Source organism: Magallana gigas, chromosome 5 (genome assembly GCF_963853765.1).
Source record: "Magallana gigas chromosome 5, xbMagGiga1.1, whole genome shotgun sequence".
In the NCBI taxonomy this organism is placed as follows: Eukaryota; Metazoa; Mollusca; class Bivalvia; order Ostreida; family Ostreidae; genus Magallana; species Magallana gigas.
Genome location: NC_088857.1, coordinates 53,201,118 through 53,226,388, shown reverse-complemented (window position 1 = coordinate 53,226,388; position 25,271 = coordinate 53,201,118). Strand labels below are relative to the sequence as shown.

Below are 25,271 nucleotides of genomic sequence, written 5' to 3'. Positions count from 1 at the left end.
TACTAGACTAAGTACAATCGTATGTAATAGTTCATACTGTCTGTCTGTCCGTCCATCGATTTTTTAAGTCCTTTATTTTTCGATGTTTTTTTTTTATAAATCATTAATATATCCATTTCTATGTACTTTCCATTCTAAACATTTGTAAATTAACTTTATACTTGGTAAGAACCCTGTAAGTTGTTAGAACTTGTGTTCGAACCATTTAAGTATGTTTATGCAATAAGATATGTTCAAACCAAATCATGCGTATGTAATATTTCCTATACTGTCTGTCTGTCCGTCCATCTTTTTTTCGTCCTTGATTTTTCGATATTTTTTCTGTATGGTCCCTACTCGAGTGAAGTCATTGCTAATAGTTCAGTTTAGGTTTGAACATATTCTATTGTAAAGATGGTATATACAACAGTATCGGGAACAAGTTCTGTAAACTTAAACCATCCTCTACCTTGAAATTGTTGGCACAAAATTTACATTAAAACGGAAAATTCCAATATCAAAGGTCATAATAAAATACCATAATTAAAGGTGCATGTACTTAAGCAGATAAACAAAATTATAGTAAATTAAATCAAATAGACAATATTTAAGCCGTCCAGATCTCTTAAAAATGTTAAAAAATAAATTTTCATAGTTCTGTAAGCACTGTATTAAAAATACATTGTATGTTATTTTCATTACTGATTAGGCACAGAACTACTATATAGACCTTGAGTTAGAGAGTGCATTAGCAGCAGACCAATAGTATACTAGTATATAATTTATCTTTTTGCATAATCGGTATTTTTTTTTTTTATTAAACTCCTTTATATAGGCTTCGAAATACATGTATTGTATTTGTACTTGCATGGTATATATGTTCTAAAGTTGTAGAAGGACAATAAGCATGTACTATAATATTTTTAAATTTTTTTTTAGCTTTCCAAGTGGAACGGATATAAATCTAAAACCCCAAAGAAAAAATAATTAAGCTAGTTAGCCATCAAATTACAAAAATATGTATATAGATATTTCAATTTTTGCAATAATGTTTATTTTCTTAATTGTTTAAATTACTACTATTTGGCTTATTTGCTTTCTCTAAAAAAATGTTGTTTTTTTTACTTTGAAAAATGGAAATTTGGCTGGAAATAGAAATGGAATTAAGGGTTAACATATTGTGGGTATTCTGTAGCTGCAGGTCTGTAGCTCCCGGTCTGAAAAAAATCGGACGACCTCGGAGCTACAGTGCCTCCCGTTGTAAAAATCTGCAATTTACGGCGCCCCCCGCCCCCCCCCCCCCCCCAAAAAAAAATGCGCTAGTTCTGGACTAATTAACCTTATTAACACACGAATTCTGTGGAAAAAAATAGTACCAATAAACTCTTCAGTCAATTTCCTACTGTCTTATATCGGTACTTTACTGCCTGAAACTTTCTCTTAACCACGCTAACTGACCTCGGAAATTGAAGTATGTTAAATTCACGTCGAGATTTTACATGTAAACAAACTGCACCACTTCAATTTACAGGGCTGGTGATGGTGTTTAAAAGAACACCAGAGGGAAGTTTAGAGATGGTATCAACAGTGAAATGTCCTAGATTTTTTTTGGAATCAAATATTTGTATAAAATTTCTTCGAAAATAAAGTTAATCAATCCAAAACTAGCACATTTTTTGTGAGCCGTAAATTGCAGATTTTTACAATGGTAGACACTGTTGCTCTCAGGTCGTCCATCCGAATTTTTTCAGACATCCAAATTTTTGGGAGCTACAAACCTGCTGCTAGATATTCTGGTAAGAAAAATAATGAGTTTTTTAAAATTTTATTCTTTAATTACATAAGGTGTCAAACTACTAGATATTCTGGTAGGAAAAATAATGAGTTTTTTTAAATTTTATTCTTTAATTACATAAGGTGTCAAACTAATAATTTAAAGAGGGAAAAAACTTTGCTGAGTCTCTCTTTCTTTCTTTCTTTCTTTCGTATGGAATGGGAATTAAACAAGAAAACAACTATTACGATAAAAAAATGTGAGTGCTCCGTTGAGTCTCTTTTTTCCCATCGGGTATGATGATCAATTTTATAGATGGCGCTCTTTAATCAATGTGCGCATGCGTTACATATTTTGACAGCGATGGCGGACTGCTAACCAAACAGTGCATGATAAAACTAAACATTGCGTGAAAATAAGTATGTATTCATGATTAAGGATGAAGTGTTTACTTTCTACGTAATGAAATTACTTTTTAAAGCATTTTATGTTTTAAATGTTCTTAATCTACATTTTTTTAACTAGTAGAAACCTTTTTTAGATGAAAATTCCCAAATTTTGAATGATATTCTAGTAGTTGGAGCTATTTGGACCGTGGAGTTTGGTCTGGGTAGCTCAGTGATAGAGATCCTGACTTGAGTTGCAGGGGTCCTGTGTTTGATCCCGGTCCAGTGACAAGCTCATTCTTCCTTTCCTATTACAGCAATTCTATACATGTACTTGTTAAAAAGTAGATAGATCTTGATAATCAAATTTTTTGACACTTTGTTCTTTAAACACACTTTATTGACCGTGATATATGAAAGACTTCCTAGAAAGATGCACAATAAGCTGTTTTCATTGGCTGATATATATTTTGATAGATTTACTTTGTGGTCAGCTGTACATGTAATCCAGTTCTTGTCTTTTTTTCAGCCTGTATTTAAAAGACAGAAGAAAACTACATTATTAAGCAAAATGGTAGGCATTTTATCATTTATAACATAAAGAAAAATGTTATAATCATGTCCTGCTTAGGGATGGGACAATGCACCGGTGCATCACAGTATTTATTTTGACGATATTTGGATCGATACATTTACCATTAATACAACGATACCTAAGCGAACATTATTTCATTTTCCAAAACTATCCGAGCTTCATTAATCAGCTATTTTTAGTCTGTGTGCCTAATATGAAAGTACAAAGATGGTGGAATACCTCATAAAGTTGTCAAAACTGTTAGGAAGCTAAATCTGGAGTGTGGAAAACTTTTGGATTACTTGTTTATGAAAAAGTAGTGAATACGAGACTAAAGTAATTTGTGAATTGTGCAAAGCTCATTTTAGATAAAATAAAATAACTTTGGACATGCGGTAATAAATGGACCGATTGAATAAAATTAATTTTAAACTCTTATTCAAGTTTTCATTTAGTTGCAATGTATCGTGATATGTACTGAATCGGCTATGTATAGTATTGTCCCAGCCCTAGTTCTGCTATGGCCTTGTTTCCTCATTTAGCTGTTTCTGGCTTATGACTGTTTGATTTAGTAAAGCTTCTGAATAATAATTTTAGTATTAGTTTTGTTGTTATTGGACTTGAAACTCAATGGTCGATCACAAGCTATGATTTACTTCTATTAAACTGTGAGACATTCGCTTCTCATTCAACCATGTTTAGATGGAAAAGGATCATAGATATCTGTTGATATTTGTGACTTTTAATGTGACAGTTTTCATTTTCTGTGTTTTTATTGATTGAAAACAATCACAGGTTGTTTCTATCTATCAATTTTTTTTATTTTTAAGCCAAAATTGAAGCCAAGCACTAGTGCTGAGTGTGTGAAGGTTGTGGTTAGGTGTCGACCTCTAGATGAAAAGGAAATAAGAGATGGACATGAGAGGTATTGCTATTACTAACATGTTTGTCCATGCCTATAAAATGAATGTTCATATCACTAACCAAACATACTGTTGCATAGAATTTTAGAACGATATATATCAATGTGGTCCAAAATTAAAAACATTGTATTAATTGTACCATTCAAAATTTATTCATAATTTTTTAATTGATAATAATTGACAAACATTTTATTTTTATCAGAATTGTGGATATTGATGTTAACAAAGGGTGTATTACCATACATAATCCAAAAGGTTCCAACACTGAACCCCCTCGGAACTTTACATTTGATGCTGTTTATGACTGGAAGTAAGAAATTACATACAAAGCTTTTATCACACATATTTTTAATCCGGCATATAGTGTTTAAAAACATGTGAAGATGCTTGCCATCATCAAAAATCATTGTCAATGATGAGCATAAAGCTCTCTCTTGTATGTGGCTGCAGGATCATTCATTTCAAACTGTATGTTTATCGCATGCCACTAATGAGTGTATTCAGTAACAAACAAAATTACATGTACTCTGTGATCGGACATTCATGAGAGTTTTCATGAACAGTCAATCTCGAAATGGTTTACTTTTTTGGTCAACATTGTAATGAGCTATTCTTCTGATTCAGCCATGGCCAGATGGGAGAGGATTGGTACATATTGACAGTAGTTTTGACAGTTATATATAATTCAAACTGTACAGGCTACACTTAGATTTACTAAAATAATATGAAATAGTTTGTGTTGTTCATGCATCATGTGTTGACTTATTTTCACAGTTCCAAACAGAGAGATTTATACGATGAGACATTCCGAGATCTTGTTCAGTCAGTTATTGAGGGATTTAATGGGACGATCTTTGCTTATGGACAAACAGGCACAGGAAAAACGTTCACAATGCAAGGTATGAAAGTCAGATAAGATATTGTGGTGAGAGTGACAAACAACCTCAGATATTGGAAACTATACAGGGATATAAATACTTTCTAGGTCCCAAGAATGACCCTGAATTACGAGGTGTGATACCCAACTCTTTTGAGCACATATTTCAACACATAGCCAGGACAGAAAATCAACAGTACCTCATTCGAGCCTCGTATCTGGAGATTTACCAAGTAAGGCCCTTACTATAATACCTTTAATTTATGTTGAATGAATATTACTGGGGTTAGATTTCCCGCATAAAATAACTTGGGAAGTAATTGAATTGACTGTTGCTTTGATGTGTATGTGTTTAAAGAATAGGAATGGTTAAAGGGGAACCTAATGCATATTTCATTCTATGAATAAGGTTAAAAGCAAAACCAGTTTTTATGTACATGTACCTATTTGCATGATTTCCTAGTTTCAACCTTACTGATTTATTTTCGGACGTCTTCATTGATTTTACAACTTTTTGTAATAAGGGGCATAGAAATGAATGGGGCTTTTACATGTAATAGCTTATTAACTTCATGACATGTAAATTAGAAATTAGATAAGTGCAGTGCTTAGGACTGAGAACTATTTTTGTAGGAAGAGATCAGAGATTTGCTAGCCAAGGACCACACAAAACGCCTGGAACTCAAGGAGAGGCCAGACACAGGGGTATATGTGAAGGTCAGTGTTACTTGATTTAGGTTATTAGAGCCTTGCTCTGCGGGTGCCCTATTGGTTCAGTCTGTCTGTCAGTTCATCCTTCCATCAGTCTGTCCGAGATCTTTTGTCCAGGGCATATCTTCTCTCCCCTTGGCCCAGTCTGGCTCATACTTAACTACAGTGCCTTTGGGTTAAAGGTGTGCATTGACCTTTAACCAAGTTTTTAGGTCAATGGTTTTGGTCAAAGCAGAATAATCTTTATAAATCCTTGTTCCAGATAATATAGAACCATTTTAAGAAGACCTTGGACTTTCATTAGGGCATAGCTATCTATTCCTTGTGTCAAAACAAGTTAAAAATGACACGGTATCAAGCGAAATATGCACTGATTGCGTAGTCTTAGCTCAAAAGCCAAACAAATCTTGTTCATTTCAAAGAGCCATGGCTGAGTGGCTAAAAATGAAATAGCAGGCCTATGTCACATTGCTGTTTTACACAACTACCCAAAATACCAGGCTCTTGTTAAAATAGTTCTATTTTCTCCCCTTGGTCCAAACTGGCTCATACTTCACCTACAGAGTGCCTTTGGTCAAAGAGTGTGTAGTCACCTTGATTAATGTTTCTGGGTCAAGGTCATATCAGACCACACCAATCCCCCCCCCCCCCCCAAAAAAAAAAAATTGGAGCATGTTTACTCTCCCCTTTGCCCTATCTGTCTCATACTTTACATAAACAGGGCTTTTAGGTAAAGGGTGTGCAGCGACCTTAACAAAGTTTTAAGGTCAAATGTGAAGTTCATAGAAGATCTCTTTAAAATCCTGTATTAAACCATAAATTATTTCCCATTGACTTAATCTTGCTCATATTAATCCCCCAGAAAGCCTGTTGGTAAGGTGTAATCAGTTTGACTTGAAGTTCTATGCCAACCAAAAAATTTCTAAGTCATAGGTCAATGTCAAAGCAAAATCCTCTGAAATGCTTTTATCCTGTTTTTCATTATTTAAGTGGGGCACTTTGTGATGGTCACCATCTCAATGATGCCTGGTTGTAATTGGCGTGGAGTTTGCGGGCAAGTAGCTCAAGCATCGTACCACCTTAGAAAAGTTTTGATAATGTTTCTATTATCTTTGACAGGACTTGTCCTCATTTGTGACCAAGAGTGTGAAAGAAATAGAGCATGTTATGAATGTAGGAAACCAGAACCGAGCTGTTGGGTCAGTATATATAGTAAGCTGTCTGGAGTAACAGTGTAATATTAGCGGTATTTTATTTAAAAATGCAGCTTATATATATATAACTCTTATGTTTGTTTCAAAAATAATAATATTAAGGATTTTTATAGTGAGTTGAACATATCTTGAGTTCAGTCATTGTGATTACAGGGCCACTGACATGAATGAACACAGTTCTCGCTCACACGCTATCTTTATCATCACCATCGAGTGCAGCACGGTAAGGCAGCTTAACATTAAATCCTCATCATAGATAGCTATTTCAAGAACAGGTCTTCATTTAAAACTTGTGGCGGTGACCTTATAACTTGTACCTAAGAAACATCTATCAAAACTTTATTAAGAAATTCCTTGTTCAGTCAATCAGATTTGAACATCATCTTTCAGGTGTAAAAACAACATGTTCATTTTGATGTTTGATGAAATCTGTTTTCTAGGAGGATGATGAAGGAGAGAATCATATTCGTGTTGGACGACTGAATTTAGTTGATCTTGCAGGAAGTGAAAGACAGTCTAAAACCGGAGCAACAGTAAGTGAGGATTGTAAATGGGGTTTATGGTTGTTTATCTTTTTGTATGTGCATATTACTTATAACTCAACTTTGACTGATTGTGGACAGACTTCAGTGGTATTGTATTGCACGAAAATTATAAATACTGTAAACCAACTTTTGTTTGTGACGACTTTCTTTTTCAATATAATTTCGATTAACTGGTTCACGACAACTTATGTTCCAGACCCATGTTGTTATTTTAATCTTAAGACAATGATTGGTTTGCTGTGATAAATAGTCACACAATGAGGTGCTCGCTAATTTTGCAAAAATTGCTTGCTTGCGAATAAAAGTTGGTGTACAGTAGTTTTGTGTTGAGACAGAATGTGGTGCATTACTGATTTACTGTGTTGTACAGGGAACTCGTCTAAAGGAAGCTACCAAGATCAACCTTTCACTGTCCGCTTTATGCAATGTCATCTCAGCCCTAGTGGATGGTAAAAGTACCCACATTCCATACCGAGACGCCAAGCTGACTCGGCTTCTACAAGGTAGAAAACACAATGAACCCCATAGAAACTTCTCATGTATTTCATTAGGTGTATACAAGTAGTTTTGGTCTCATGAATTACTGTTGAATTTTGTCGTGCCAGTGATTTACGCAAAGTAATTTCTTAGTAAGAAAATCTTTGTATACAGATGTTAATGCAATATTAATGGGTGTAAAGATTGGTAGATTAATAGTATCAACAAAATTCCAGAGCGTTGAGCCACATTACATGATTGAGTGAAGAAACATTTGTACATTTTTCAGATTCCTTGGGCGGAAATGCTAAAACTGTTATGGTGGCCAACATAGGCCCAGCTAGCTATAATTATGATGAGTCCCTTAGTACTTTAAGGTAGGTCATTAACTGAGATGAAGAGAACACAATATGAAATGTTATAAGGTAATTGTAAAAGCCCGAAACTACAACCCCAATCTAGACTTTATGAATCAAATAATTTCTAGTAAAGTACTATAAATACAACAAATAAACTAGTGAAGAAATTTCAGTTTCACATGTACCTGTTTCTGATTCTTCAGATATGCAAATCGAGCGAAAGCCATTAAGAACAAGCCAAAGATTAATGAGGATCCTAAAGATGCTCTGCTACGTGAATTCCAGGAGGAGATCGCAAGGTAAGAAAGTTGATTTGAATACTTTCAGAAAGAGAGAGAGAATATGAGAGAGAGAGAGAGAGAGAGAGGAGAGAGAGAGAGAGAGGTGTCATGTATTTTCATTTGAGAAGAGGTAAATGTAAATACCACTCATTCTAAAATAGTGAAATTTAAAAAAAAGATTATAACAATATTATAATCTTTATTTTTTGTAAACAATTAGAACTTCTTTGTAAAAGCACATTTTTGTTATATAGGCTAAAGGCTCACTTACAAAAGAAAGGTGGTCCCAAGAAATCCAAGGGAGGTAAAAAGAAGCGACGACATCGACAGACAGCTGATGGTAATTGGATTTAAATTTAAAACCAGGTCTTAACTGTTTACCAACTTTTATTAGCATGCAAGGAATTTTAAAAAGTTTTGGGAGAGCTTCGTCGTCATGAGTTTTTCTCTCCTCAAACCGGTCCACAAAGGTCTCTAACTTGTATCCTATTATCCATATGATCCACATTTTGATTGCGAATATAAGTCACTATTAATAAAAGTTGATTTACTGTATATTGATAGACGTGTACAGGGTTCTCCTTTAGAGCCAGCACCCGGCGATTTCTCACCCCTACTTGTAGCGAATTCGCCGCCTACTACAACTATAACTAAAACAAAGTTTTTAACACTTAACATCATCTTTTAATAATTATTTAGTACATGAACAATATTCCACAGAATGTTGACAGATTCCATCTGTCGTAGTGTTACTTTTTTAAGAACATCGATTTCGATCCTGTGCTACATAACCAATAAACACATCAAAGAGGATAAACCAAGCAGAGTCTTTTCACGGGTTGGCTCTCTCTTGACTTATCATACGTTTTCGGAATATCTTAGAGATTATATGGAGAATTTACGTCACTCAAAGGTAAACTTCCGTTGCTTTCAATAAGTTTGGCGATCGAGTATCTTGTACATATCGACACATTTTGATGTGTTAATTATGCAGCTCACAGATTTAGTCTCATGGAAGAGATAAGTCATTTGATCATTTTTCAATCTAGATCTCGCCTAAAAACATTGGAGAAATATTGAAAAACTTGGGAGTCTTGGTTAAAATGGGTAGGAAAAACACAGGCCGGGGCAAAATAAAAGCTGGGTCAGATCTAGATTTTTCAATTTATGTCTATAATAATTAACCAATATCATTGAAATATTTAGGTTATGTTATGGACCGGTATTTTTGTATTTGCTGCAGATATTGCTGCACAACAATGCGTATTTGGGAATTCATTGACGATTGTTGATTTTCAAGTTGGTAAAATGGGTAGACAAACCTGGGTCGACATTTTATTTGTGGGCTTTTTTAAAGAGAAACTTTAATATTTCATATTTAATTCTGTTAAAATATATGGAATACTAGTCAGAAGTTGACATTAATTGAACATTTATTTAACAAATATCTTGAACCGAGGACCTCCTATAAATACAAGATGGGTTAAGTGATTGTTTTTATTGCAGTGAACAGAAAAATACATAAGAATACCAATTATACATGTAATCTGTTTTGTCTCCGGAAACAAATGATGAAGAATTAATATAGCTTCACTATCTGACAACCGACCCCATCATGTCCATGTTGCGTGAACTTTTGAAAAAAGAAATCAAAAACCTAATAAATACTCTGGAAGACTGAAGCAAGATTTTATTGAATTAATTCTTTGCACTGTGGAGTAAAAAGGGTTAAGATAATATCCCCGAGCCCTTTAGAAAAAATATTAGATTTTAAAGAAAAGTTCTTGTAGAATAAATCACATCAAGAGTTGTAACATCTTTGTATCCTGAGCAAAGAATGGACTTTGATTTGATACCTCCATTTATAGTTGACACACCATCATTTTATATAATTTATGCACCCATTTGAGGTTCATCCTACATAAATATGACATATATTTTCGTATATTTCTGGTCATATGTTGCATTTTAGTTTATGTTAAAACATTTTCTAAGTAGGGGACATTACATTAATTAGAGATAATTTGTTAATTTTATATAGGGGAGATAATCAGCGAATCTGAGGATGAGTCTGGGGATGATGATGAAGAAGGAGACGTAAACGATGAAGAGGCGTACATGAATGAACAGCAGCAGAAGCTGGAGCAACAGAAGGAGGCCATTCTGAGTAACCAGTCCATGCTGCAGGAGGTAGGTCTCAGTGAAGTCAGGAGTTTAAAAGTAACCAGTCCATGCTGCAGGAGGTAGGTGATGGTGAAGTCAGGAGTGTACAAGTAACCAGTCCATGCTGCAGGAGGTAGGTGATGGTGAAGTCAAGAGTGTACAAGTATCCAGTCCATGCTGCAGGAGGTAGGTGATGGTGAAGTCAGGAGTGTACAAGTAACCAGTCCATGCCGCAGGACGTAAGTCTCAGTGAAGTCAAGAGTGTACAAGTAACCAGTCCATGCTGCAGGAGGTAGGTGATGGTGAAGTCAAGAGTGTACAAGTAACTTGTCCATGCTGCAGGAGGTAGGTCTCAGTGAAGTCAGGAGTTTAAAAGTAACCAGTCCATGCCGCAGGACGTAAGTCTCAGTGAAGTCAAGAGTGTACAAGTAACCAGTCCATGCTGCAGGAGGTAGGTGATGGTGAAGTCAGGAGTATACAAGTAACCAGTCCATGCTGCAGGAGGTAGGTGATGGTGAAGTCAAGAGTGTACAAGTATCCAGTCCATGCTGCAGGAGGTAGGTGATGGTGAAGTCAGGAGTACTAGTATACAAGTAACCAGTCCATGCTGCAGGAGGTAGGTGATGGTGAAGTCAGGAGTGTACAAGTAACCAGTCCATGCTGCAGGAGGTAGGTGATTGTGAAGTCAGGAGTATACAAGTATCCAGTCCATGCTGCAGGAGGTAGGTGATGGTGAAGTCAGGTGTGTACTAGTATGTAATGTACCTATATTGTAGTAAATGTTTAGCCTATGTCCAAATTAAAGCCAATTATTTGTATGTATGACAAAACCAACATGTTTGTAATTGATATACATGTATCTTAGTACATTTTTAAATAAAAAAATGTTAAAATTTATGTTGAAAAATGTTTAACCTGTGCAATGAATCCACAAAGTATTAAACTTGATGTTGAATATCCTTTCCATGAACAATACCTTAGTGTATACGATTGTACAAGTATATCAATCAAATCTAATTTTAAATTTAGGAGAAGGATCGCTTGTTAGAAGAAGTTCGTGACAGAGAAAACAAACTTCAGAGTGAAAAAGAAGCAAAGGAAGCTCTTGCATCCAAAATCAAGGTCTGTAGACGCATTGGAATTCGTCAGTGGTGGATCTGGGAACTTTCCCAATTTTTCTCAGTTTATCAAAATGATATTGATGATTTTAATTTTTGTTCAATGCAGGCAATGGAAAGCAAACTGTTGGTTGGAGGAAAAAACATTGTTGACCACACTAATGAACAACAGAGAGCACTAGAACAGAGACGAAGGGAGATCTCGGACCAAAAGGTAGGGGGAAATCATTTTCTAAAACCTAAAACATTTCTTTCATTTGAACAGTAGATAGAATTCAGTTGTATTTGACTGAAATCGTTAACTTAGGATCACAACTTTATCCTTAACTTAGTATAACAGCATTTTGAATTGACTCATGATAGAGAAGAGAAAGAGAGATTCAACAGAAGTTAGAGGAGAAGGAAGAAAAAGCTGTTGAAATGGAGGAAGGGTTTCAGTCCCTGCAACAAGAAGTTGATATCAAAACCAAGAAGTTAAAAAAGGTAGGCAAAGGTAGACACATAGGAACCATTTTCTGGAAATGTGATTCTATGGTACTTTTATGTTAATACTTCTCTCAGAGCATGACTAAATTCCACCTTTTTTTTTTAAATTTCATTAAATTTTTGATGGTGCACATAAATGTTTGGTCATTCTTTTAAAATTTATTTTTTCTCCTAGTTGTTTGCAAAATTACAAGCCACAAAGCAAGAGATAGCAGATATACAGGAAGAGCACTCTAAAGAGAGACAAGAACTCGAGCAAACTCAGATGGAGCTAACCAGGGACCTCAAACTCAAGTAAGATAATTTTACCTACACACACTCACGTAAGAATATTGAAAACTCAGCTTCATGAACTTAAGTACAAACAACTGGAAACTTACCAATATACTCAAGTAAGAATTACAGGGGATCTCGTCCACACACACTCAAGTAAGAATAATAGAGAACTTAACTATACTCTGATGAAAGAACAAAGGGGAACTCATTTACAGAATCAAACTCGAGGAAGAATAACGGGGGACCTTACATTACCTACACAAACTCACTGCACACTAACAAAGGGAACTCGAGATAAAATAATGGGGGACCTTACATCATCTACACAAACTCATTACAAACTAACAAAGGGAACTCAAGATAAAATATAGTGAACTATGTAGAAGCATTTTATAGGTGTTAAAAGTTTCTACGTAATGTTTTGACTGACCTTTGTCCAATAAGATGGTAGCTGGGCAGAGTTAAGACATTGAATTGAATGAGAGAGAGAGAAATTGATTTGAGTAAATTATAGTTGATGCCGATGAAGAAATCAACATAAGTTATAAACTGGCAAACAAATTTAATTAAGATCTAATATACCCGGATATTACATGTGTATCCTTTATTGGTGTAACTTTAAAGCGTTTTTTAAAGAACGATTGTGAAAATTTCTTTGACCATTGACAACAGTGTCCTCATACATGTACATGTATAAGAAAGACGTAATTAACCAACTTAATTATATTACATATATTTAATTATATTAAATATTTTGAAATGCAAACGAATGATCAGTTATGAATAGAGGTATAGTGAAACGGAAAGGCAACACAGGCCTTATTCGTCCTTAGGTCAAAAATGTTTCACACTGAGTAATCATGAAGAAAGTTTTTATACAAAGTAATATTACAACCTATGTCTAATTTCAGGATGATTCAGCATACTTTGATTAGAATACTACCAGTAATACTTAACATGAAAAGCATTTTCTTAAATATTCGCACAATTTTCGATGTTTTACATCACTTCAGGTAGCTAAACACAGTTTCGTATAAAATCCAGGGGGTTTTTCTCTGGGGAAAAGCATGATGGGTAGGGATTTTCCTGCTATTTTTATGCGGTATACATGAAAATTAATTTTTTAAATTCTCAGTTGCACAATATAGTGGAGTATCTTTTGAATACATGACAAAAGTATGTAGAAAAATTGTAAAAAATAAATTTTGTGAGACTCTAAAATAAAGGGAGGTAACTCCAAAAACATCCGGATTTTACACAGGCAGAATTTCATGAATTTTTTAGCGGGTAACATAGCTCTTTAAAAAGCTGGCGAATGTACCCTGAAAATATTATGAAATCATGCCTAAGGACTTGTTCTTGAAAATGTTCAGAAATTAAAATGGCTGATTTGGTTGCATTCTGCTTTTAGGGGGAGCCTAATATGCATGGGTGTACTGCATTTAGAGGCATCCTTTTGTCTATTTTCTGCATGATTTGAGTGCAAAATAAATTCTAGCATTAAGTTACATGTGCATTATTTTTTAATATATAAAAAATTCACGATTTTATCTTTCTATTGATATATAGATATATACCGGTATGTAACATGTTTTTACAATTTATTTTTATAGGGGTCAGTTTTGCTTGCCCCTCATCTCAAAACGTCCTTATAACGTTACATATTAAACTGTGTTTTGCACCCTCATCCCAATATCAATATATAGACATCGTTGTTCCCCGATGAAAGAATTTCGAAACTCAAAACATAAATTTATAGGATATACTAGACTGTGATTTGTCACTTTATAACCATTGATAGATAGTTTGCTCATTTGCGTCATCTATAATTTACTCTATTAACTCTCTCTCTATCAAATTACAGCCTACTCCGGATATATTGAAAATTCGGGGGACCATGCAAATTATTTCAATATATCCGTATTTCAATATAAGGGAAATTGACTGACGTGAAGCCGCCATTTTTGAAAGTTCAATCCTGATGTAAGCATAGAAAACCAAACCCAAACAAATTATTTGGTCATCATTTATCTATTACATTGAACAGATTACATGGAACATTAGTCCTTGAAAGTTTGATTAAAATTATATCCGAAAGTTTTGTAAGTTTCATTTTGTTACTATCTTAAACCTCATCATAATCTCCGATCGCATTCTTTACCGTTTTAGAGAAAAATAACCCGACTCAAACGCTTCAAGTATCCTGAACGCTTCTTGTATACCATCGTAAGTGTACACGCGATAATCTCAAAATCCTTAGCTAGTTCCAATTTAGGCATTGTCCTTTCATCAATAGCCATAACTAGTTTGTATTTAGCGTCCGGAGATAAGATATTTCTTTTCTGTGGGGTTTCCATATTATGTCTAGCCTCAATACATCCGTATTCGTAAAAACAAAAAAATCAACAGTGAATAAAAACTTTTTAATAGAAGTATAAAAACACACATGATGAGAACTTTATTCACACCTTTGTATATCAACCGGTCAGTCTGGCATGATTACTGTCACCAACCGTGACGACAGCCGCCAGGGAGTACTTCAATATAACCGTTATAAAAACAACTAATTATCACCTTTAAGGACCGATCAGGGGCTTCAATATAAGCGATATTTCAAAATATCCGATTTCATTATATCCGTTAAATCAGTGCAAAGAATATGAGAGGCAAAAACTGGGGATTTATTTCTATTTCAAAAAAAGCGGAATTTCAAAATAAGCGATTTCAATATAAGTGGAGTAAGCTGTAAGTCACGAGCAGTAATGTCTAAACTTTGCCCTACTTTGATCTGATTGGACAAGAGTCAGTCAAAACATTACATAAAAACTTTTCTGGAGTTAACGCCTATTAAACACTTCTGTGTAGTTCGCTGTAACAGGGGACATTACATCGCCAACACAAACTCATAACAAATTAACAAAGAAAACTCAAGATAAAATAGGGGGGGGGGCTTTTCTTGGCAAACTCAAGTATAGAGGTAAAAAGAAAAAAGCTTTAGCAGAGATGTGTTGTAATTAAATACCTTATCTAAACATCCTTTGTGAAATAAACATCTGATATATTGTTTCTGTAATAGAGCACTTTATATTGATCATAACATATTGACATAATTTGTAATTTCATATATTTTTACTTTTATTTAGGATGCTGATTATTGAAAATTTCATCCCACCAGAGGAGAAAGTAAAGCTGCAGAACCGCGCCCGGTACAACGAGGATGAAGACCAGTGGGAACTGATACCTCTCGCTAACAAAAGGTGGGCAGCAGCAAAGAGCAGCGCCTAGCTACACTTATGTGTTTAAATATTCTTAAACTGATTTACTTTATTTAAACTCAAGATATTTTCTACTAATGGGCATTATACTATATTATTATAATTTTAAATACTAAAGGTGAACATCATTAACTACAATTTGAATGTTTAAGTAACAAGCAGTAGGTCTATGTCTTATTTTAGGTCAACGTTCCTATTTTTTGTTGTGCATAAAAATTACTGGTAATATTGCGATTAGCTATTAAAGCATTTATGTTCATATTACTTATGATAAAGTTTGTCATTCTGTTAACACTTGTCTTGCAGTGCTCAGACAATGGCCAAGCGTCCTGTGTCAGCCCTGGGTAACAAGCGCCCAGTGTCTGAATATGCCAGAGTGGCAGGAGCAATGGGAGGTCACCCAAGGTTCAAGGTCAGCGATAGAGTTTGAAGCTTATCATGCTTAGATTATCCTGCTGTCTAGATAATGCTAATGTTGTGCTGATACTGTGGAAAAAAGATAGGTGTTGAGCAGAATAGTTTTGTTGTATTACATGTGTACTTTTAGGGAGAGAACATCATCTTGATTGACCTTGACATGCCAAATCGCACAACCAGAGATTATGATGGTCCGCAGGTGGCACCCAAAATCCAGGCGGCTCTTGATGCAGCCCTGATGGATGAAGAGGATATCGATATAGAGGGAGGGTAAGCGTGTATATACACTGACATAACATATTTCTTTCTGAATGATTGTTTAAAATGTTTATTTTATTTTGAGTTTACATTCATGAGTATATCGCATTATACATATTGAATGTCTACTTTCAGAACACCATCTGTATTCAGTAATAAAAAGTCAAAGAAAAGAGAGTCAAGAATCGCAAAGTGAGTCTTTAGTAGGACCATCATAAGAATTAAAAACAATCAGTTATCTGCAGTATAATAAAATTCTTGTATTCAGGGTGTAATGTGATGATTTAACCTCACCTCTTTTTTGGAATGGCAGGTTAAAGCAAGGGAAGAGAGAACAGACCCAGATGTACCCCTCTGCCCGAGGTCTCGTCTCCAAGTGACCTGATGACTTGTGAACCTTGACCTACACGTCTTTCTTTTCCTTGAACTCTTGCAAACAGCTGTCTCCAATCGTAGTGAAACAGGACCAGCACTCTGATTGTGAATGACCTTGGAGCGGAAACACTGTCATCAGCAGGCTATGTTTATTGACCTTTGTAATCCCTGGGATGTCTTATCAATTCTATACATGCAAGGGATCAACTTTGTAAACAAGGCATTTATTTATTTTCACGCATGCCACAATTGATTATTTATTGAACTATGGAACATTTGATTCATTGCAATTTATTGTCAACCAGCAGAATGGAAGGTTCCAGAACTCGTATTGTGGTCAGGTATGGTTGTGTCTGACGTTGTACAAAATCAATGGCTTGAGGGCAGCTCATTCTGTGATATTGAAAAGCTTGTGTTTATTTTGTTGAATCAGTGGCCATGGGATCAGTGCTACTAGAGTCCTCTGTAATTGTTCTCACATTGATGCATATCTGTTGGTCCTGTATTTAGATATTTATAATTGTTTACTGTAGGGAGCTCTTTCTTTTTTTAGACTTATCAGTATTCCTGTTACATTACGATGCCGTCCAAAGCTTAGTTTACTTTTGTCTTTACATTGATTCAGTTTTGATTGTCTTTGTGTGTGATATTTTAGCCATGATCTGAGGCCCATAATTTCTCATTGAAAATGGCCTTTTTTTTGGTTATTGTAAATACAAGCTGTATTAATTTTATGCTGAAAAAAATGACTTTTCTAAGATGTGTATTTGAATCTAACTGGTTTTATAAAGCCTTCACTATAGAGATGATGAACATTTATGTTATGATCTTTACCTTTCTGTGTTTACATGAGCTTGTCTTAAAGGATCTCTTAAGACATGGTTTTGGTTTGATTTTTTCTTTTAATGTCAAACAGTTAATATCTGTGAAAAGTTCTTCCATATTTTAAAAAAAGCCTTTGTTTTTTGTTTTTGGTTTTTACGTTATATTTTGAGATACGTAATGTATTGCATGATCATTATTACATGTACCTGTAAAAGTATATATATAAATGAATTGCTAGACTTTACTTGCATAATTCTAAGTAAATATTGTACATCCAAGGAAACTCTATGTGAAAAGATTGTATGAAGGGTAGTTCTATTTCTTAAGTTATTTGTCCAAGAGAAGGGGAAATGGCCATGTACTGAGGCAATCTCTGAAATGGCTTTTAAACAGGGTTCTTGAACAATAAATCAATGCTGGTTGTGAACATTAACGAATAAAATCCATTTGATGAATTGTATCCGTCTATATTTGAAACTTATACACTCAGTATTAGAAGACCTAATTACCAATTATTTGATTTTTTTAAAGATCAGTACATGGAGTCAGTAACAGAGCTTTAGCTTTCTCTCAATAAAGACAGACGATTAGTCTAATGAACTCGAAACACTAAGTACTAAAAGACCTAATTGCCAATTATTTGATTTTTATAGCGAACCACGTAGAAGCGTTTAATAGGCGTTAACTCCAGAAAAGTTTTTACGCAATGTTTTGAATTAATGACCTTTGTCAAATCAGATCGTAGCTGAGTTGAGTTAAGACATTGACTTGAATGAGAGAGAGAGAGAGAGATCAGAGAGAGAGAGAGAGAGAGAGAGAGATTTGAGTAAATTATAGGTGATGCCAATGAAGAAATCATCGTTAGTTATAAATGGCAAAAAAATTACTTAAGATCAGACGATTAGTCTGATAACTCGGAACTAAAGTTCAGTCGCCCTATTGCTAACACATTATCATCACATGCATTCTTGTTTGCTACTCCTGTCTCGCGACAAACGCATTAATTGAAGCTAGATAATCTCGAAAAAAATCCAAGAAATGGTGGTTAACATTAATCAGAATTGATACAAAATTTAATGTACTTTATTTAGAGGATAATGTCGCATTCGTTAAGTGCGCTCTAATGTAACTATGCCTATATAAGACGGAGATGTCATTGAATCTCGAACAGCTGGAAGTATACACTTTAATGTTCCTGCATAAGTGTTCAGTGACAGCTGTAACAGCTGATAAATTGTATTTGAATTATGGAGAAAGTGGCAGAGCTTAAACGCATGGCATTCAAGAAACTTAAATTCAAACAAAGACGATGGTCATTTATTAAGAATCCCCGACACCACGTGACTTCTACTTTTTATGACTAGCGATTTTAGCGCATTGTGAAACTGTATATATTGCCAATGATTCTTGTCTATCTCTGTGGCGCAATGGATGTTGCTTCGGTCTTCCAACCCGCAGATCCCGAGTTCGAAATCTGCAAGGACTTTAGTGTATCATGCAAAACGGTAAAATTAAAAACGTTCATTTTTCCCCAAAGAGTGAAAAAAAAAATTGGGGTCATTTCAAGTCGAGCACATGCTAAAAATCCGTATCTTAAAGTAATTTAGAAGAATGGGTTTGTATATAGAACTGTTCCCTACTGTGTAGAGGACCCTTAATTTATGCGTAACAATTACTAGTATTGCACTCTTACTCCATTTCCGAAAAGGATTTGGGGTTACACCCAATTTTTACTATGAACTCACAGGGGCCAAGTCCGTTTAAACATAGATTAATTAATTAGTTTTAACATAAATGTTAAAACGGGCTTGGACCTTGTGTATGAACTTTGCAATTGATAAACATTAATCTCAACTATTTACTCTTTCCAACCTTACCATATCCAATGTATAGCATCGTGACTTCCTTTCGGTCAAAAAAAATTATTTCCTCCGTACTGTGTGATATCTGTGGTAATTTGTTTACAAGCAAATTCTAACAAGGACCTATAGGTACCTGATTCTACATGGTAAGTAACTATATTTATACTGGAACGGATTACTATTAAAGAGTGTTTCCGCATGCCAAACGGGAAGCGGAAAATTGGTTATCAGGAATATAAATCGGACAGGATTGCACGCAAGTCAGGATTTATTAATGCGAGCTGATTTATTTTTAAGATCACATTTTAGATCACGAGGCATCAGATACAAGTAAACTTTTCTGATCGGAAATTCTCGGTTGTGTGTCGCTTTTCACAGCCAAACCAAGGAAAGGTTTTTAGCTCACCTGAGCTGAAAGCTCAAGTAAGCTTTTCTGATCACATTTAATCTGTCGTCCGTCTGTCCGTAAACTTTTCACATTTTCAGCATCTTCTCAAAAACTATTGGGCCAATTTCAACTAAACTTAGCACAAATTATCCTTAGGCAAAGGGGATTCAAAGTTAGGAAAATGGGTATGCCCTTTGTCAAGGGGAGATAATAAGAAATCAATTGAGAAGTTTTCAAAAATCTTCTCAAGAACCGTTAAGCCAGGAAAGCTGAAATTTGTGTGGAAGCATCCTCAGGTAGTGTAGATTCATAGTTCTGAAAATCATGACCCCCGGGGGTAGGGTGGGGCCACAATGGGATGTCGAAGTTTAACATAGGAATATATAGTCTAAGAGTAAATCTTTAAAAAAAACTTCTTCTCATAAACTCATGAGCCAGGAAAACTTAAACTTGTTTGGAAGCATCCTCAGGTAGTGTAGACACAAAGTTCTGAAAATCATGACTACCAGGGGTAGGATGGGTCCCACAATGGGTGGGGGGGGGGGGGCCGAGGTTTTACCTAGGAATATAGAGAGTAAATCTTTAAAAATCTTCCTCTCATAAACTCATGAGCCAGGAAAGCTGAAACTTGTGTGGACACATCCTCAGGTAGTGTAGATTCAAAGTTCTGAAAATAATGACTCCCGGGGATAGGGTGGGGCCACAATGGGGTGTCGAAGTTTTACAGAGGAATATATTGAGTAAATCTTTAAAAATCCTCTCAGAAACTAATCAGCTAGGAAAGCTGAAACTTGTGTGGAAGCATCCTTAGGTAGTGTAGACTCAAAGTTGTGAAAATAATGACACCCTCGGGAGTAGGGTGGGGCCACAATGAGGGTGGGGGAATCGAAGTTTTCCATAGGAATATATAGAGTAAATCTTAAAACTTTTCTGCTCAAAAACTAATTAGCCAGGAAAGCTGAAACTTGTGTGGAAGTATCCTCAGGTAATGTAGATACAAAGTTGTGAAAATAATGACACCCTCGGGAGTAGAGTTGAGCCACAATGATTTTTACATAAGAATATGTAGAGTAAATCTTTAAAAATCTTCTTCTCAGAAACTAATCAGCAAGATGATTCTTTATAATTGTTAAGACTTTGGCCCCAAGACAATTCTTCGGCCTCACAAGAAGGTTCAGAGTTTGATGTAGGTTTATATCCCATATATAAACAATTGTTAAGGATCATTTTGAGAACTGCAATACTCAACATGAGATATGACTACAAAATCATCCTGTTAGAAAGGGGACTAATGATTATAAACATAAGAATATCCAGGGGGGAAATGGATTTTATATATACAGGATCTACATGTACGAGGGTTGTTCCAAAATAGCGTAGACAAGTGGCGTTATTCAGTTAATCGAAGACAAAGGAAGATGAAATTTGTGCCACAAAGGGTTCAAGAAATTTGCATTCAAATAATGTTTTAAAATCGAATATTTTTTGAGATTAAATTAGTGAAATGAAAGCATGTTAGATCAGAAATTCTACAAGCGGCGCAATGTCAAAAACAAAAAGTTAAAATCAACATAATGAATTGAAAATTGGGCGGAAAAGTACTTTTCGAAAGAAAAAATTCAAATAAAACATACACCGATATTTGATAATAATTCTATTATTTACTCAGAAAATGTTTTGGCTATAACAAAACTTTTAAATATTTTATAGCGCGTTTTGTGACAAGTTGAAAAGTTAAGTGGTAATAAAATGATGTTTTCAGCGTTTAAGGCGGCGCAGCAGTAACTGATACAATTTTGTAAAAACCATCAAATAAATCCTAAGCGGCTTTGGAAGTAAATGAAGTTAACAAAATCGATGAGAAATGCGTTTTGTGAATAAGTAGTTAAACAATGTTGAAAATATTTGAACAAGTATGATGACAATAAGTGGAAAAAAGAAACCCCCGAACGATATCAATGGACGTCAAAATGTTGAACGACACATTTCGGTAAGACGGACGTTAGACAACAAGTAATACAGGGCAAGTTTGGAGCCGACAGATCGTTTGTACTTAGAAAATATTTAAAAACAAAACAAAACTAGAAATATATATTGAATGTGCACGCAGAGTACATGTTCAAAGATAATATTTTTTCTAAGACATTTTCGGAAATAAAACGTAAATGTTATCGTGAACGATGTGGAGGGTTTAGCAACAACGTAAAACTGGAAATTTTTGACGTCGCACATTGCGCCGCCTGACAAAACTTGTTACTAATTATTCATTTTCTCGAGAAATAAATAAAGTACAGATTTGAACTTTTCAGCATTGTTTGCCAAAGGGTAATTGAAGAAAACATAGAAGTCTAATGAAATTGCAGTGAACGGATTATAAATTATGTGTCCTGTCTACATTATTTTGGGACAACCCTCGTATAATTGTACACTGTCCAGATAGTTTATATTATGACTCCATTAAGCTGATTTTATCATACCTATTGTTCTTCAGGTGAGCGATGTGGCCCATGGGCCTCTTGTTTTTCCAAGGGAAGATAATTTAGATATCTGACCATTAGTTAAATGTCTTTAAAGAACAAACAGACCAGTAACATGAACACTTTTTAAAACCCATTTTATATAAGATAGTTCTATGGATTTTTTTTCAAACTAAAATCCACGTGAAGGGGGGTGGGGGGGGGGGGGGGGGGCGGGGGTCAAGTAGCGACGTCTTTATGGAAATAATAGGGATTTAAACAAGAGGCCCATGGGCCACATCGCTCACCTGAGCAACAATAGGCATGATAAAATCAGCTTCATGGAGTCATAACACAAAATATCTGGACAATGTGATATAATACATGTAGATCCTGTATACAAAAAAAGTTCCTTTCCCCTGGATTTCCTTATATTTATAATCAAGTCACTGATATTATAGTCATATAACATTCAGCATTGCAGTTCTCAAAAATACCCTACACAATTAGACGCAGTTGATGATCAGTTCTATTACCCTGAGCGTTAGCAACACACTTGGCAACGGGTAACACATGCAACGAATTGTTACATGCGCGTAAATTATGCGCGTACGGTTCGTTGTAGAATTCAAGTCATTTCAACTAAAAAGCAGTAAATATTTCTCTAAAATTAAGACATTCAGTATAATAAAAAAAATATTGCCAGTTTGAGAGGGTCACAGTTGAAATTGACACCCCTCGAAAACCATTGTCAACCTAGGCCTCCGCTTGGCAAACTGTCAACGTCGGTTGACAATGGTTTTATCGGGGTGTCAATTTCAACTGTTACCCTCCCAAACAGGCACTTTTTATATAATGTTCAGGATATACACCTACATCAAACTCTAAACCCCTTGTGAGGCCCAATAATCGCACAGGGGCCAAAGTTTAGATATAATAAAGAAATATTATTAAAAATTATATATAAAATTTCACGCATATATGTGAAAGCATATATTAAATAACATTCTGTTTTTGTGAATAATTAAAATGTTTTTTTTTATTTATGCTTTTATTCATGACTTTCACAGATTTCTTACATACTACATTTCCTTTGGAATCTCAGCATTTTTTTTTTACATACAATATACATGCAAGAATAGGTATATGATAATTCACATTGGTGTGAAAGTTTGTTTTTATGTATTTTAGTGGGGGTGAGAAAGGACAAAACACATTGAATGAAGTAATATGCATATAAACACGAACAAAAAATGAAAAGCAAATAGAAAATATAACATGCACACTAATTTATAAATTGACAGGTCTAAATTTAAAGATTTCCCAAAATGTGATTATATTATACACAAACAACAGCATGAACATAATATTTAGCACGTACATATTTTTATTTATGAGAGAGAAGAAGGCGGAGAGAAAAAAGCTGACGGGGCAATGGTTGCTTTGCGGCATAACTGTTTATCAGGGTTTGCTTATTTAAAAGATTTATTTAAATATTTTAAAAAGCATCATACATTCTGTTAACAAATAGTTGGGGATATAGTAAAGACTTCCTAAATTCTTTCAATAATATTCTCTAAGTGTCTCGAATTTTTCAAATTCACAATTCTTTAAAAGTAAATATTTTCCCACAAGAAGCCTGTTTTCAATTTTTCTTTTGAGTTCCAACACATTTAAAGTTGGGTATGTTTTAAGTCTACAGGTGAAAATAATTCTACTGTTTTACACTGTAACAATAATAATTAAAATGTTTTCCTTTTCACAACTGGATCCCAAATGTGGCCCAACCCTACTCCTAAAGATTGCGAGAAGAAGTTTTTTAAAGAATTGCTCTATATATTTTTATGTTAAAATTCGACCACCCATTGTGGCCCCCACCCTACCCATGAGGGTCATGATTTTTACAACTTTGAATCTACACTACACGACGATGCTTCCACCCAAGTTTCAGCTTTCCTGGCCAAGTTTGGTTGAAATTAGCCCAGCGGTTCTTGAGAAGATGTTGAAAATTCGAAAATGGACGACAGACAAAATGTGATCAGAATAGCTCACTTTAGTATTCAGCTCAGGTGAGCTAAAAACACACCCTGAAAGAATAAACCTTGTAAATTGTAATGGAAGCAAAACCTGAAATTAAGAACCCGGTAAAAGGGGTACATTCACAGCAAGTTATACGAACTATAGAACTTTTAACCATACTTGGGGGTCGTAGAGAGGTATCAATTAGGAAGAATTGAAGTGAATACTTATAAATGAAACGTTATATTTAACATGAAAGTTAAGATTTGTTTAAAGGAAAATCGAGGTTGTTTTTTGTTTATAATGATGCAAACTAATCTAAAAGTTTTGGAGTGTATTAATACATTCCAAAAAGGAAGAGACAGAAAAAGATAGATAGACAGAGGGTGGTCGCAATTTGAGGGGAAGGAACCTTAATATTTAGATAAAAATACTTAATAATTTTTTATAGGAAAATGAAAACTGTCAATTTTTAGAATTCGTATAGAAGAGAGCTAATTTGAAGAAATTTCATGTTTATAAATGCAATTGTAACATGTCCCTTTTGGTAAGAGGGAGTCCAAATTAATAAATTGTGTTTAATTTTACACAAACGCATTTTTAGTTTCATTGTAAATAAATGATACCGAAACCCTTGTACTGATTTCAGTTACATTGGCTCGTTTATTCTAAGAATAATAAAGAAAACATATAAGTACAAACACGCTCACTAACAGATACATAGTTCATACACAACATCGCCCAATAATTTACACCATTTGAATAAATGTTTGTAATAAATGTTTAATTGCATAAAGAATTACATGCTTTTCAATAAAAGAAAATGGAAGGGTACGAGAATAGTGTCACTTTATATGTTGAAATTCATTTCTATTGTGAATCTTTTGTAGAATACTTAATGACTTTTTAGCTTACCTTAACCAAAGGTTCTGATCAAAATTCGCTCAACGTTCATCCGTTTGTCAGTCATTTTACTTTTCTAACTTTTGACTTCTTAAAAACCGCTAGGAAAAATTTAACAAAACTTGGTACATAAGGGAGATAGGGATTTAAGTTCCTTAATAAAGGACCAACCCTTTTTCATAGAAGAATAACAACAATAACAACAAGAATGTGGAAAAATGATGTATGAATAGGTACAATCGCCAATATTTAAGGTAAAGCTTTAAAGTAAAACGTATATTCTAAATTCTTCAAACTATTACCCCATAACCACAAACTGGCAATGGTGCCTCAAGAGGGATTCAAAGTTG

General features: G+C 34.6%; 1 protein-coding gene across 1 annotated transcript; it reads left to right on the top strand.

Moving 5' to 3' along the window:
• Nucleotides 1-2,083: 2,083 nt before the first annotated feature.
• Nucleotides 2,084-17,751, top strand: LOC105318030 (kinesin-II 95 kDa subunit). Its single transcript, XM_034480212.2, has 24 exons — nucleotides 2,084-2,172; nucleotides 2,669-2,713; nucleotides 3,544-3,638; nucleotides 3,839-3,946; nucleotides 4,411-4,535; nucleotides 4,622-4,746; nucleotides 5,147-5,230; nucleotides 6,344-6,423; nucleotides 6,592-6,661; nucleotides 6,879-6,971; nucleotides 7,354-7,486; nucleotides 7,750-7,837; nucleotides 8,023-8,118; nucleotides 8,355-8,440; nucleotides 10,142-10,290; nucleotides 11,293-11,385; nucleotides 11,491-11,595; nucleotides 11,745-11,864; nucleotides 12,043-12,161; nucleotides 15,287-15,400; nucleotides 15,725-15,830; nucleotides 15,966-16,105; nucleotides 16,229-16,285; nucleotides 16,407-17,751. Exons 2-24 carry the CDS (start codon nucleotides 2,711-2,713, stop codon nucleotides 16,471-16,473), a joined length of 2,256 nt encoding a protein of 751 aa, XP_034336103.2. The 5' UTR covers nucleotides 2,084-2,172; nucleotides 2,669-2,710; the 3' UTR covers nucleotides 16,474-17,751.
• The last annotated feature ends 7,520 nt before the right edge of the window (nucleotides 17,752-25,271 follow it).